The 15,593-nt window shown below is 36.3% G+C and overlaps 1 protein-coding gene across 3 annotated transcripts in view; it reads right to left on the bottom strand.

The window, feature by feature from the left end:
- The window catches only part of LOC134684998 (inactive phospholipase C-like protein 2), a 75,151-nt gene extending 60,322 nt beyond the window's left edge, over positions 1 to 14,829 (bottom strand). For all 3 annotated transcript variants that reach the window (XR_010101242.1, XM_063544329.1, XM_063544331.1), the window contains exons 1-3: positions 14,338 to 14,829; positions 12,025 to 12,174; positions 5,965 to 6,183 (exon numbers count right to left, since the gene is read on the bottom strand). Coding sequence is in view for 2 of the 3 variants with exons in the window: in XM_063544329.1 (XP_063400399.1) it covers positions 5,965 to 6,183; positions 12,025 to 12,174; positions 14,338 to 14,584 (616 nt within the window). In the remaining variant the exon portion in view is untranslated. The remainder of the gene's footprint in view (positions 1 to 5,964; positions 6,184 to 12,024; positions 12,175 to 14,337) is intronic.
- Between the last annotated feature and the right edge of the window lie 764 nt (positions 14,830 to 15,593).

Genomic DNA, 15,593 nt, shown 5'->3' with positions numbered 1-15,593 from the left:
CAGAGTCTGCTACATCAAAACTAAGACTCTTGTGGTAAGCTCTACTCTCCAAGTAAATCACATCACCATAAATTCATTTTTATAACTGTACTTATTCTTAAATGTCTATTTATAGAAAAGTGGGGTGAAGCAGGTTTTCTATAAAAGAAAGTTATCTTAATGGATAGATTCATTGATCAGAATAATTAAATGCAAAGTTGACTTAACTCCTATGCATTTATTTCAGGGGGAGTAGCAGTGGCGTTTAGAGGGAGAAATAGTCAGCAATTACAGCATTATAAATAAGTGGTATAACCATGATGCTACAGACTTGTTTCTGGCTGGGTACTGAAGTCAAAAAAAAATCTACTTGTTTGATCAAGTTGATGAAAAATTTAATATTAAACTTTTCTGCCTCACTTCAATGCATTTGTACTTGCCCATAAATGATGGTGCTAAACGAGTTTAAATTTTCCTCTATCATGACTAAATGAGAGTCAACATCTTCCTAGGTTTATAGCTTTAATAATAAGGATGACTGATACCTGAAATGAATACACAGTATTAGTAAATGATTAGTTATCTCCTCCCCGGGGGACAAGTTTTTTGTATACAAAAAAAAAAAAAAAACTTAAACCAAGTCAAGTCTATTAGAAAATAGATCTTCAGGAATGTTCTGTTAAAGTCATCCGGAAGCGAACAAGATTAAACGTATGGTGTCCTTTCACAATTTTAAACATATAGTGTCCTTTCACAACTTTAAATGTATGGTGTCCTTTCACAATTTTAAACGCAAAGTCTCTAGATTCACTTATAAATGTCTTTGCATATCTCATTAATCAGTTTCTGATTCATCAATGTTATGTTCTGTTGTGTTGCGGCGGCTCGGTCTTCGTGGTGTCAATAATTCCTTTTCTCCAGCTTTATTATGTGGCTGAAGACGGGATAGAGCACGTGGTACTCTAGACATTGAAGGTACATCTGGTTCAGGGGTCTGGTGGAATGACTGGTCCAAATCTATTTGTGAAGGCTGTTGAATTGTCTGAGTCTGTGTACCCTGTTTTTGAGTGGGGACTATAATTGGTGTCTCATTCAATGCAGCTGGTTGACCTAAGATTCTTGTTGGTGATAAAGACACTGGAATCTTGGGTACTTGTGGCTGTGTCGTCTTGGGTGTAGATGGAGACCTCAAGATCACTTCTGGATGTTGAACTGCAGTAGGTGCCATCAAAGTACCATGTGTTTGGTTGGTTTGAAAAGGAGTGAACTTTCGAAGGTGTTGGCGGTTGCGGATAGTTACTCTGCCTGTGCCATCTACGCGTATAACATACTGGTGGTATTGGCGTACTTCAACAACTGTTCCTGTACGTTCCCATCTTCTGGGATGGTTGCCTACCAAGTTCTGTATGTATACATGATCTCCAACCTGTAGTGTTGGCAGGTGATGAGTGTGTTCATTCCACCGTTCATGTTCCCTTGAATGACGTTTGGCAAGAGCCATCTCTCGGTGAGACATTAACTCAGTCCATGTTTCATGTGGAGAATATCTACCCATCAGTATGGGAATGGCATCACGAATGGGTCTTCCAAACAGAATCAATGCTGGTGATGCTTTTGTCTCTGGGTCAATAGAATTTCTGTACATTAGTAAGGCTCTCTGGAATTTGTCAACATCCAGAGATCCAACAGCAGTAATGTTGTCCACCAGCATGCGTTTTACTGTTTTTACCGCTATCTCAGCCCTGCAGTTAGCGTGTGGGTTTGCAACTGATGAAAGTCTATGACGAACTCCCCAGGCCTTTAAAAACTCTTGAGTCTTCCCTGCTGTGAACTGTGGACCTCCATCAGACGTCAACTCTTCTGGGATTCCAAATGTCACAAACGTCTCACGAAGTCTCTTGACAAGTCCTTCGGCACCTGATTCAGACTTGTATACCATTGGCCAGTTTGAATACCTGTCAACAATAACTACATAGTCATTACTGTTATATGTGAAGTAGTCACTGCAAATCATCTGGAATGGATAATCTGGAGGTGTTATATCAGATGGTGGCTGCATAGGGTTTGACTTAGCCATCTGATGGCAGTGAACACATTGGTCTCTCACCTGGGCAATATCTACTGTGATCTCAGGCCAATATACAGAGTCCATGGCCCTCGCACGCATAGCGCTGACTCCTTGGTGGGCTGCGTGTAAAGCATTGAGTACTGGTTTGCGAAGAGCTGGAGGTATAACAATTCGTTGGCCCATAAGAACTACACCATCCACGGTGCATAAACTGGATGCAAAGCGATGGTAAGGACGCAAGTCTGTTGGTAGCTCCTTGTAGTCTTCTGGGAACCCTGCTTCCAGCTGCCTGATTAGATTTACAAATGTAGGGTCTGATGCAGTGGCCTCACGAACCATGTTCCAGGTAACAACTGTGATAACAGCATTCAAGGCACAAGTGGCAGCAGCGACTGTGGAGGCGTCATTAGCTGTATCATTATCCTCTGTATGTAGACATAGACTGGTAAGTGTATCTGAATGATAATGAGCAGTCATGTTAACTAGGGAATCAAGTTCAGGTGCTTCACCAGGTAAGTTCAGACGATCTGGTGGTCCAACAGGATACCGTGACGCTGCATCTGGCCCAAGGTTCTTTCTGCCTGGTACATGAAGAATTGTAAATCTGTACCCTAAAGTTTTCTCTTTGAGGTTGAGAAGTCGCCTGTTGTCGATGTCTGTGAGTGATCGATCGTTCAGAATCTGTAGTAGTGGCTTGTGGTCAGTTGCAACAAGAAGGTCTTTGCAACCAAGAACATAGTAGCGTGTTTGGTGAAGTGCATACACAACAGCCAAGGCCTCACCTTCAATAGGAGCATATCTACTTTCTGCTGGATGTGTGAATCTGCTGCCAACTAGACATAGTTTCCAACCGTCATTACAGCAGGTAGGGGTTTTACTTGAGCACTGACAGTACTTCTGCATCAAAAAGAATCCAATTCCGTCAACAGACCAGTCGGTAGCTAGGCATGTCATACGAGCAGGGTCAAAAAGACGAACACCTTCCTTCATCTCCTGGATAATGATCTCTTTTGACTTGTGAAATACTTCGTCTAATTCATTTGTCCAGCAGAATGTGGTGGATGGTTTCAATAGAGCACGAAAAGGTTTCATTTGTCTTGCCATTGCAAATGCATATGCTCCTTGGTTTATGAGCCCAAACCAAGCTCTTGCACCAGTAATGTCAGTTGGTGTTGGGAAGTTGCTAATTGCATCTAGGAACTTAGTACTTGGTCGTATGTTTGTTGGGGTGATTGTAAGTCCTGCAAAATTGACAGTGTCTTGAGCAAATTGAAACTTCTTTGGGTTTAATGTAATGCCGTTACGAGCACACAGGTCGAACCATTCACATGCCTGAAAAAATGCTGCTTCAATGGAGTTCGCCCACATACATGTGTCATCCACACATTTTACCTTGTCGTTGAAGTTTGATATTATAGCATCAAATCGTTGATTGTAAGCGTCACCGCTGGCCATAAATCCCTGTGGAGCAACCTTGTACCTGTAGCGCCCCCATGGTGTGATGAATGTTGTGAAATGGCGATCTTCTTCACGAATAGGCACTGAGTGGTACCCATTCCAAGCGTCTGTCACTGTTTTTTTCATACCTTGAGGGACACGGTCAGCTAGATGAAAAGGACTTGGGACATGATGTGTTTGCCGAACAGAATGTCGATTTTGTGGTTGTAGGTCTACTGTCCGCCTTGGAGTGCCATCCGCCTTGCTGGTTACAACCATTCTTGAGCACCAAGTTGTAGGTGTGTTTTGACTTACTTGTTCCAGTACACCAATGCGAACATCCCTCTCAAGATCAGCATAAACTTTATCCTGCCAATGGATAGGAACAAGTGCTGGTTTGTGGACAGCTACGGGTGTGGCATTAGGATCAACATGGAGTTGAAGAGGCTCACAATTCATAAGTGGTAGAGGTTGATGTTCACATACATTAAATGTTGTAGCACCATAGTAATCAAGAAGCCACTCTTTTAGTGACTCTACATGTTCCTCTGTGGCCTTCAGACCGGGTGGTAAAGATGCGGGAATAGGTGGTGGTGAAGGTCGACGTCTAGGACAAGAGCAGGTTACATCTTCAGAGCTTTCCATAGATGCAGCAATGTTTGGAGACGTGACTGTTGATACATTAGGAAAGTTGGTGTGAATAATTCCCAGAGATATGAGTGCTTCTCTGCAAATGAAAGCTCTTTCCATGGTATCAGAGACATAACACAATAAACGTGTTGACATGGCACTGCTAGTAGTGTCTTTTGTAGTAACACTTACTGCGACTGCTCCAATTACACCGAGGTCTTCCTTTATAGCTCCACGCATTACAAGTTTTACTGGAAGGAGATCCTTTTCTGTTATGCCAAGACTGTTTGCAGATTGTAAAGGTATGATTGAACTCTGGCATCCTGTATCAGCCACCATGGACATAGTGATTGTCTTAAGCTGAGAAGTGTCTTGAATGGGATGTCCAAACGATGAATGGTCCTCAGGTAGGGGTGTCATGTTCACCAGGAGCATTGGGTGTGGTTTTGAGGGTCTAGCCACCCAGTGTCCATCAAATATGTGATGTTCAAGACGTGATACTTGGTTCGTCTGTTCAGATGTAGTGCACAGCTGCTCATAGATATAACCAACTTGTTCTTGTTCTTGATCTTTGGTTGATTTCCCTTGATTGGACACGTTCCTGTGGCCTTTACCTTGAGTGCAGATTCTAGAAGATGCATCACGGTGGCCCCATACGCCACAGGTAGTGCACTTGCTGCAAGATTTGGTGTAATGACCTTTGACTGTGCATTTAGAACATGTGAATGTCCAAGCTTCACAGAATCTAGACCTGGCCTTGCGATCATTCCTCTGTCCATGAGCAGGACCACCACAAGCCCAACATTTGGCTCCAGCTGCTTGCGGTCGCTTCTGAGTATTACATGTGGCACTCATAGCACTAGCTGAATCTCCTACTGCACTCCTTGTGACTTTACCCTGCTCTTTCTGAGCAATAAATGACACAGTCTCTTCTAATGTTCTATCTGTCTTGGAGTCACCTAGCAGGTCAGACATAATTTCTGGGTCTGCAATACCTCTTACTAAATTGTCTTTTATTATCTCATCACTATAGTCAAATATATGGTTGCAACCTAATTCTTTACACGTTGCTTTATACTGGCACAGTGATGCTTGGCCTCTGAGACTGGCCAAAAAAGTTCTGATATTTGAACCAGGTGATTGAGTCATCCTGTTCAATTTTATGCGTTGGACTAGTGTGCTTTCTTCTTTGACAGCCAGCCTTTTGATTGCCTTTAAAAGATCTGTCTCTAGCATACTAGCAACATCACCTTGAAGGTCACGCATAATATCTGTACGCAGATTAGTGTCACAGCAGTAGAAAAGGGCTGTAGGCACGACATTGTCTGTGATCGCCATCCCTGTTTTATACATCTTCCACTGTCTGGTGAATGCAGACCATTGATCTGGATCACATCCTGTGGCTATAGACGGTGGGTCTAATTTTAACTTGTGCGTTGACGGTTGAGCCAGAGGTGGGTGGACGGTTCTGTCATGAATCTGTAGAGCAGTGGTTAGAGCAGCAGCAAATGCTTCATCCAGGTCCTGAGATTTCCAATTACAGCCGTCAATAGGGCACTGTAGAACTGGCATTGTAAAATCACTGTGGTTAAGCTGTTAGTTGAGTATCAGTCATAAATGAGAGTCAACATCTTCCTAGGTTTATAGCTTTAATAATAAGGATGACTGATACCTGAAATGAATACACAGTATTAGTAAATGATTAGTTAATGACTATATATACTTTGTATGGAAAAATATATAAATTATGCAAATGTATCAACTAAATTCACATTCCTACTTTTCCTATATTTTCACATATATATATTATCTCCCAAACTTTTAAACTGATGAAAATATGCTATACATACAAGTGCGTGTTTTTGTGTTGGTGTTGATGAGACAAGTTAATCCTGTCAACCAGATATTGGCCTCGTCAGGAGTATTGGCAATTAAATCCATGGAATCAAAGTCATCTCCAAATATAATAGAGAAGGCACACTCGTCCTGGTAAATCCCAGCTATTTCTTTGTTTTTTAAGGCTTCGGTGGTTTTCCCTCCTCGTACCTCTTTGATACTTGCTACAGAAACTACAAAATAAACCAAATATTTATACTATATACTTCATGTTATTTTCAACTGTATATATATTAAGACTACAACTCATTTTAATAGGTCTCAAAAGCTGATCACTGTGGATTCATTAATATTCCTACTAATTTTCATAGATTTTTTTTGTACAACAGAACCACAAATTTAAATTTTCAACGAATAACAAATTTTCCAAGGAATATGTATGCAGACTTTGCCAAAACCAGGAATTTAAATATCCCTAAATATGCATGTTTTCCTAAATCCATGAACAAAGGAGCCCAAGAAAATAAAAGAGTCTACAGAATTAACATGATTAACCTTATGAGCTTCCTAATATCTTAATTTATTTGTACATAAAATACATGGCAATGTATAATAAAAAGAACAGAAGATGCTATAGAGGGTATACAATAAAAAGACAACAACCAATGTGGATACATATAGATGTAAAGCAGACGGGCAAATTAGACCACTCATCCACATACGAATTGTACAGATCTACATTTGTAAATGTGGATACATAAAGCAGACAGACAAATTAGACCACTCATCCACATACGAGTTGTACAGATCTACATTTGTACATGTGAATACATAAAGCAGACGGGCAAATTAGACCACTCATTCACAGATGAGTTGTACAGATCTACATTTGTAAATGTGGATACATAAAGCAGACAGACAAATTATACCACTCATCCACATACGAGTTGTACAGATCTACATTTGTACATGTGAATACATAAAGCAGTCGGGCAAATTAGACCACTCATTCACAGATGAGTTGTACAGATCTACATCTATACATGTGAATACATAGAGCAGATGGACAAATTAGACCACTCATTCACAGATGAGTTGTACAGATTTACATCTGTACATGTGAATACATAGAGCAGATGGACAAATTAGACCACTCATTCACAGATGAGTTGTACAGATCTACATTTGTACATGTGAATACATAAAGCAGATGAACAACTTAGACCACTCATCCACAGATGAGTTGTACAGATCTACATTTGTACATGTGAATACATAAAGCAGGTGGGCAAGTTAGACCACTCATCCGCAGATGAGTTGTACAGATCTACATTTGTACATGTTAATACATAAATCAGATTGACAACTAAGACCACTCTGCAACTATGAGTTGAAAATGTGGAAACATAGAGCAGATGGGTAAATTAAGGAAAGTGATATTATAATCACTCTATAACTACTTCATTAAGTGGTGGTATAATGGAAGTAGATAAATCTCAAAGACAGCATCGGTGACTGGTTAAATACAGGAAGAAAATTGAAAGTGTCCTCACATATAAATTCAAAAGACTTATTGATTTTATACTATAACATGTTGTCAAATACTATACAAACAAGTAATCAAATTTCTATCATGAATTAGTAGTCTTTCTTGGGATATATATAGTTCTAGTATTTGTCTAGCGACTGGTTTAATCCACATATATATATATATATTAAGTTGTTAAAACTTGTGACACAAGAAGAAGGCCATTTGTTGAGCCGAAATATTTGTCAACACGATTTTATAACAACATTTTCGTTTAATAACACCTTATATCGGTACCGTTGTGCAAATCTTTAGACTGATATATATATATATATATATACAATTGTATATCCTTTTTTTTTAACTTTTTCAGTTAGATTATTTTTACAGACTTTGCCTAGATATAGATATATAATATACCCCTAGCAAAATTTCATCATTCTTTTTTTATGTAAAAAAATAAAATTGAGAAAGGGAATGGGGAATGTGTCAAAGCTACAACAACCCAACCATAGAGCATAAAAAAAAAATATGTATACTGGTACAGTGATAATGGATGTCATACTAAACTCCGAATTATACACAAGAAACTGAAATTAAAATTATGGATAACCAACAAAGTTCCTCAATCAAATTTAAAATGGATAGATGTCTGAAACACTTGACTTGAAAGCTGTTATTTGCAACAAAAATACAGGAACTGTACATAGGAGTGAAGGCGATAGATTGTAACTTCCTAATCTACTATGTGAAAACTATTGTAGTTCTGAAGTGACGAGAAGGACTGTAGTTTCAAAATCATTATTTCTTATGGTTCTATAACTATTTATTTTCCAAAACAATTTCTACACAAAGACAATATTCATCCTCTATGAAGGCTAGCATAAATATGATCCTAATGACCCGGATTTTAATGTACCTCTTGGTCATCAATATCATGAATATTGTTGTGCCATATATAACAAAGTATTACAAATGTTTTCATATTTAAATTTTGACATCACAAAACAAAAGTGATAGCAAATCAAAATTTCCACTTCATTAAAGTTTGACAGAAACCCTAGGAGGGATGAAATCTATAAAACTATCAAGACCCCCTAAAAGTAAAGGTATTCATGTTCAATGACATAAATCTGATCACCTGCAATTATTGACATGATTCTAGAAACAATTCAGCTGTTTAAAAGTTCAGAAATTAGCATTTGTCAATTCTTTGAATTAATCAATACATGCAAAAACAAGACAAAATAGGTTCCCTATTGGAATTTTTAAAACAAAGAAAATAAAAAGATCAACAGTACAAATGCTCCTACACATGTGTTTGTACAAACTGAACTAATTGGATGCCATGACCAGGATTAAACAAAAGAGTAAAGCATGACAGAATAGGTTATGGAGAGAATATGTTTTATTGGCATAACATCCAACACAACCCTCATGGGGAAATGTCCAACTAGACCTGATTAATGTACTATTTTTGTAAGCCATCACAATCAATTAATCGGTTTGACCATTTTTGTCTCAGCAAAGAGATTGCAACATGGGAATTAATGGCTGGACATACACGTCTATTCATTTCATTACAATATCAAATAATGAAAGAATTCTATCAAATCAATTTCAGTCTGCAGACATATTCAATTTCTCCAATGCGTAACACTATTAGTATTGTGCAGCTTGTTATAAGGATATAGCTGAATTAGGGAATGATTTACATGTATTATGTCACTTGTATACTGTATCCATTATTCATTGTGTTTTCATCTAAAAATTTATATAAATTGATTCAATTTATTTTTATGAAAATATACATGAACTTGTTCTGAGATTTCATGTATTTGTGGCTAGATGTTCATAATGACAACATTATCAATATAATCAGTCTTCAAATAGCTATCAGGCCTGTAGCCAGGAATTTTCAAGGGGGGGGGGGTTACGGGTATGGCTATAAAAAGTCAGAACCTTCATGGTAAGAACACAATCTATCCATTTCCCTATCCTACATGTACATGTATATAGAATATCACAGTCTAAAACCACTATGTATGTACAACAAATGTGCATGCATACATGTATGTTGTTAGGGAAAAGTTGTAAAAATAGTGTTTCGCAAGTCATTTTCACACAGTTGTCAGTTTATGAGTTTGACTGTCCCTTTAATATCTTTCGTCGCTCTTTTTTAATACCATACAATGATTATGTACAATACTTTAAAATTTATTTGGAATAAAAGCAACCAATAAATTAAAATTTAGGATCAAAGACCCAATGTTTTACTGTCTGGCTATTTTAAGGAGGAATAATTATATTCTAAAACCATTTTCTTGTACGTGTACATGTATGCATAATTATGATCATGCAGTCCTACATGTATATTACATGTATGTACCATTTCTTTATGAACAATTTTAATATACAATATTGAACCTTGGTTAACTGTGTACGTATTGAATATCATTCAATCTAACTACAGTTGTACATGTACAGTGCTGAAGCAAAACCACTAAACCTGATGCAGGGATGGCTAGGGGAGAGAATGGCTAACAATCATTACTGCAACTAAACAACTAGAAAAGATAAATAGAATCCACTTCTTTTAATTACTAATCTGAGATTTAAGAACCTGAAACTGAATGACTTGAGCAGAGGATAGAATAATAAAAGGTACACATAAAAATAAACAAAACATAAATTGAGGTTTCTTTCTGAATGTTCTGGAGTCTGTTAGAGTTACAGTTGATTTTTTTTTAGAAACAACAACCTCAGTACATCATTATAAAAAAAGGAAGATAAGGTATGATTGCCAATGAGACAACTATCCTCCAAAGTCTGAATGCCATGGATACAGTTTACAATGAAAGGCCTCCAAAAATGAGCAAAATTTGGGTCTTCTTTTACTAAGGGGTCCCAATATAATTGGATTTTATTTTAGAAGTCCTGTGGTCCATAAAAGTACTCTTTTTGTAATTAATATAATTGTTTACCTCTCTACCGGTCTTGCCTGTTGTAAGTGTATTGAATATTTTATTTTATGTGGAGTAAAGAGTGCAAAATAAATTCCTATAATGCCTTCTTTTACTTTAGGGGTCCCACAACCTATATATATACAAGCCAATAGTACATGTATATAAACATTGATAAACAATCAATACACTACATTATGTAGTATATATAATAAACAATGTTCAGCAAAATGCATTTTAAATACATTTATCATATATTTAGTACAAAATACAGCTATTTTGTATATCTAATAAAGGTTCTTTTTTCCAGTCTGTATCACCTACCCTGTATCGCATACCCCGTATCGCATGGCTAAGCCCGTATCGCATACCCCGTATCGCATGGTAAAACCCGTATCGCATACCTTTTTTTTTTTTTTTTTTTTTTTAACTAAAGTCAGTTTTTTAGGGGTTTTTTTGCTTGAGATTTTTTTTTCTAAAAATAGGTAATTTTTTGGAATGACGTCATTGTTTGGTATGTAACGTCACGTACATCAAGTTTTCATAGTGTATGTGATGTCACGAACATCAAGTTTTTACAGCATATTTTTTGGCACACTCAATGCAACTATAAAAAATACAAAACACTTAAACATATATACAATAATAAACACAAAAATTTCAAAACAACAGATTGTAAGGTAACCTAGGTGCTTCGTATAAATAAATGAGCAGTTATTTTATAGCTTTGAAACAAGACAAAAGCAGAACTGAAGGTAACCCAGTGCTATGGATCAGAAAACAGTTCATATACTATAATACTCTTCTGTTGAAATATATGATAAAGCGTATAATACATGGCAAAATCCGTATCACATGCTGTATCACCCTCGACCAATATCATCCCTCGGGCCTAAAGGCCCTCGGGCTGATATTGATGTCTCCGGATGATACGACATATGATACGGATTTTTGCCATGTATTATTCTCTATCTACACTATATATTGTGGACCCTATATTTTCTGGGACACTCTATTTTCCAACAGTAATAATGGGATTGGGACCCCAGGCCCTCAAGTAAAGGAAGGCCAAAACTTGTACCTTAAAGTCAACCAAAAAAGATGAAAGTCTATAAAAGTCCAATCTAAGATCAGGTTCTCAATAAGGATTTTTGAAGGGGAGTCCACAGACTCGTCATTTTTTACCATGGTATAAAGAAGATATTTTGTAGCAATAAAATTGAACATTTTTGTCTCCATCAGTCCCTGACCTAATTATACATTATACAGCAATGAAATGACATTAAATTCACATTACTTTTAAATAAATGATGATATATGTCTATGCCAGGACTCAAGGGCTCACCTTAGTGAGAACCCTGAAGATCTTTGAATGCATTTATGATATACATGTACATGTAGGTGGCTTCAAGTCTAAACACTTAGCAAGAAATGGACCCCAATGGTTTTACTTACTTCTAGCCTTTGACCTTGTGTGGATTTTTAGATTTATCCTACAGTAGGGCCAAAATGAGTGACTAACTTCAAGCCTTGTGTGTTTTTTTTAGATGTAGCCTAAAGAAGGCCCAAAATATGCGACTTACTTCTAGCCTTGTGTGGTTTTTTAGATGTAGGTTGCCATCGGATTTCTGTCATGTCTGGATTAAGCGTAAATATCCGATGATATTGACGACTATTAGAACGGACTTTAATCAATTCACTTCCATTTTGCATGTATGAAAGACAATCTTGAGCTGAAAGATAAAAGTATATACATGTACATGATATAATTAAATAATCATTTCATGCAGAATAAACTAATTAATTTAAAAAAAAAGTCTTGATGTTCTTTTAACCTACTGTGAATCCACGTTAATGACTTCAAACCCATGAATACTGTCATTTTTGCAATATTTTGATTATGCCAAAATTGTAACAAGTGCAGTAAACAACCTTGCATTTAAAATTTTAATAACATTCTTTAGTAGAAAATGTACATGTATAAATAGCATTTCCAGAAATCAAAACAAGTAATTTCACATTTTTGTCCACTATTCAACAAAATCATTAATAACATTCCTGGACATTCTCATTAAACTATTACACAATGTACAATGTAAGAAGGTGTACTCTTTTACATTTTTTTTCTCTCATCAGCTTTTAATTTATTGTATCATCTGCTAGACATGATGATGTTCTATACTTCTAAAAGACAGTATGTTTTTTACAAAGCGTTCGGCATATTGGGAGTTGAGTATAAATGGCAAGTACATGTAAAATAGTCAAATGACACAGTAAAATCTCTAGTCTCGTGCAATATAATTATATTGGTTATACAATGTATTAGATTTATTTTAAATAGTGATAACCATATTTATTTGATCGAAACACGTGTAATTGACAGTGTACAATCGATCGGCACAGACTAGGTAACCTGATGAATAATTGTAGAACCCTTGGTCAAAAGTCAGTAATATTGAAATGGTCTATTCAGGATTATTACATATTCCTCAATTCCTACAATATGCATATACGGTGAGTGACCTATAGTTGTTAAAGGGGCACTAGCTGTCAAATTCATGGTCACCGATTTGACTCAAATTTTCATATTTTATTTATAACAATCATGTCAAACATTTATCCAAACTATCAAAAGTGTGAACAAGGTGAAATAAACAGTTTACAGAGCATAAGGTCAATAATATGTAGTTTCGTTTCGTGTGTATTTTAGTCTGGCCCCATCTAATTAAATATCGAGTTGACCTCAGATGACCATATAAGCGATGTAAACATAAATATACTAATGATTAGATATAAATAGATCAGGCCAACTAGTGCATTTGAATTTTTATCGGTCTGTTTAATTTTATTTCATAGATTAAAAATATATATGTTTCTCGTCGTTTTTACATGTAGAAGAAAGATTAGTAGTGGATCGAATCAGTCATCAAATGATTTACCTTAGTTTCACTTTCAATGTTGACATTCCGTTCCTTAAAATAAACAGTACACGTACAAAGCATGCGTTGTCCATCTCTAGTTAAGGGGTTAAATTGAAGTTCACATGAATACGGATTTAATAAGGTCGACTGTTTCACTTGCAAGTGAAACAGTCATTATCAATATTATTTAACTTAATTTGACAAAATTGAACCATTTTGGCTGCTAAAAGCAAATTATTATTTCACTTTTATTATTGATTGAACATGTACAAAAACAAATCATACATTAATTTTTTATCGATCTCGTAGCTAATGCCCCTTTAATGTCTGTGTCATTTTGGTCTTTTGTGAATAGTAGTCTCATTGACAATCATACCACATCTTTTTTATATATATACTGTTGATTCAGAATTAAAACATTGTCATGCTTCCCAGTTCACATGATACATAACAGTCTGTACCATTTTAGGACACATAATCCTTACTTCAAGACCCCCTAAAATCTTACATTTGAAGCTTTGCCGAGGACTATATGAAGGTGGGCAGGAGGGGTCCTGATCCTGAAATCCTGGGCTTTAAAATATGAAATCCTGACATCCCGGGCTATCCCGAAATCCCGAGCATAAAAACACCCTATACTGGAGTTCCGATAAAGGTCCTATCCCCCCCTCCTATATGTATTTCAATTTTCAAAGTCTGCTTTGACACAGGAATAGACCATACAGTACATTATACATAAACATAAATTAAAACCTCACTTAATCATGTTATAGGCAAGCAAACTACAATAAGACTAATACCCTTCGAAATTCTGACTCTGGACCAGAATTAATAATTTGGCCACCAAATCATAAACTGTTTTTAGACTCTTATCCCAAAAGGAATAACAAAGCCACAACTACCAAGGCACCAAGTTGTCATTATAATCATGACAATTATTATTTATACAATGTATGTCTTTCATTTCATACACACCTGTAGCTATTTTTCTTTCAGTTGGCATGCTACTAAAAGATACTGTTTTTTTCCTAGGAGGTTTTCTACTCCCGGTCTTGTTCATAAAACTGCTTTTTCTTGGCATGATTTTATCCGATATAGAATTTTCTTCATTTTCTAAAGAATTGCTGTCGTCACCTGTACCATCCAAATTTTCAGATTCACCGTTAGTGAAAACATCCGAACATTTTTCTATCACATCATCGGTTTCTGTTTCCTCCGCCATGTTTCACATTTCCTGCTTTTGGGATTTTAGAATGGACTGATAATTCCAAATTTTATCCCTTTTATCACCAAATTACATATTTGCATGTATTCTTACATCCTTATTCATCATTATTTTGCAATGCATTGACATTTTTTGTTTGTTTTTGGTTGCATTTTGGTTGTAAACAGAGTGTATTAGCACTCAAATCAAAGTAATTTGCAACATCGGATCGGATTGCTTGTGTAGTTTAAAATACAAAATCGGATTAGGGGAATACACAATTCCGTGTTTATTTGACGCCTTGATTTAGTTTAAACATATTTATTTATAGTGGATTGGGAAACAAGTTTTGCAACTTATATTAATCCCTTTCCACTTTGCGGGTGCGAGTGCTGCCTTGTAGCGGCATTAGCCTACTCTTTTTCGAAATCTACAAGGGTGTCTTTAACGTGCAAGAGATGTGGCTCTCTCTTAACACGGACCAGCCATTTACCGTCCCCGTCCGACGGACTATCATCGTTTCCTCAAGACCATAATCGCAAATGGTGTCAAGGGAGAGCCGAAAATTGAGTTCCTGAAATTTTCATCCCAAACGGGAATCGAACCAGGAACCTTTGTGTTAGTAGTCCGATGCACTAACCACTACACCACGCCTTGATTTGTAAGTTCTATCTGGGAACAATATATGTCATATATATGTTCCTGTTTCTATAAGCATCTTATATAACCTTCTTTAAAAATAAAAAATAAAATAAACTTGACGAAAAGAACACAAGTTTCTTAAAAGGTGACAACCAAAAGCTACTGATGAAGTTGGAAAGAGGTTTCGTAATTAAATTTTGTTTACTACTGAATTTTGCATTAAAGTTAATTTTACAGTTGGCCTATATAGTTTTCCAGAAGATTGAAAATAAAATTAAAAATTATTTTTTCAGACTTTATAGAATGATTATGATGCGATTGATCGGTGCCCCGGTGTGTACTTAACACATCTATGGGTTCATTGCAAAACTTGTATCTAAATACA

This window comes from Mytilus trossulus, chromosome 9 (genome assembly GCF_036588685.1).
Source record: "Mytilus trossulus isolate FHL-02 chromosome 9, PNRI_Mtr1.1.1.hap1, whole genome shotgun sequence".
Lineage (NCBI taxonomy): Eukaryota > Metazoa > Mollusca > Bivalvia > Mytilida > Mytilidae > Mytilus > Mytilus trossulus.
The sequence above is the reverse complement of the archived record's forward strand: the minus strand, read 5'-3'. Positions and strand labels throughout refer to the sequence as shown.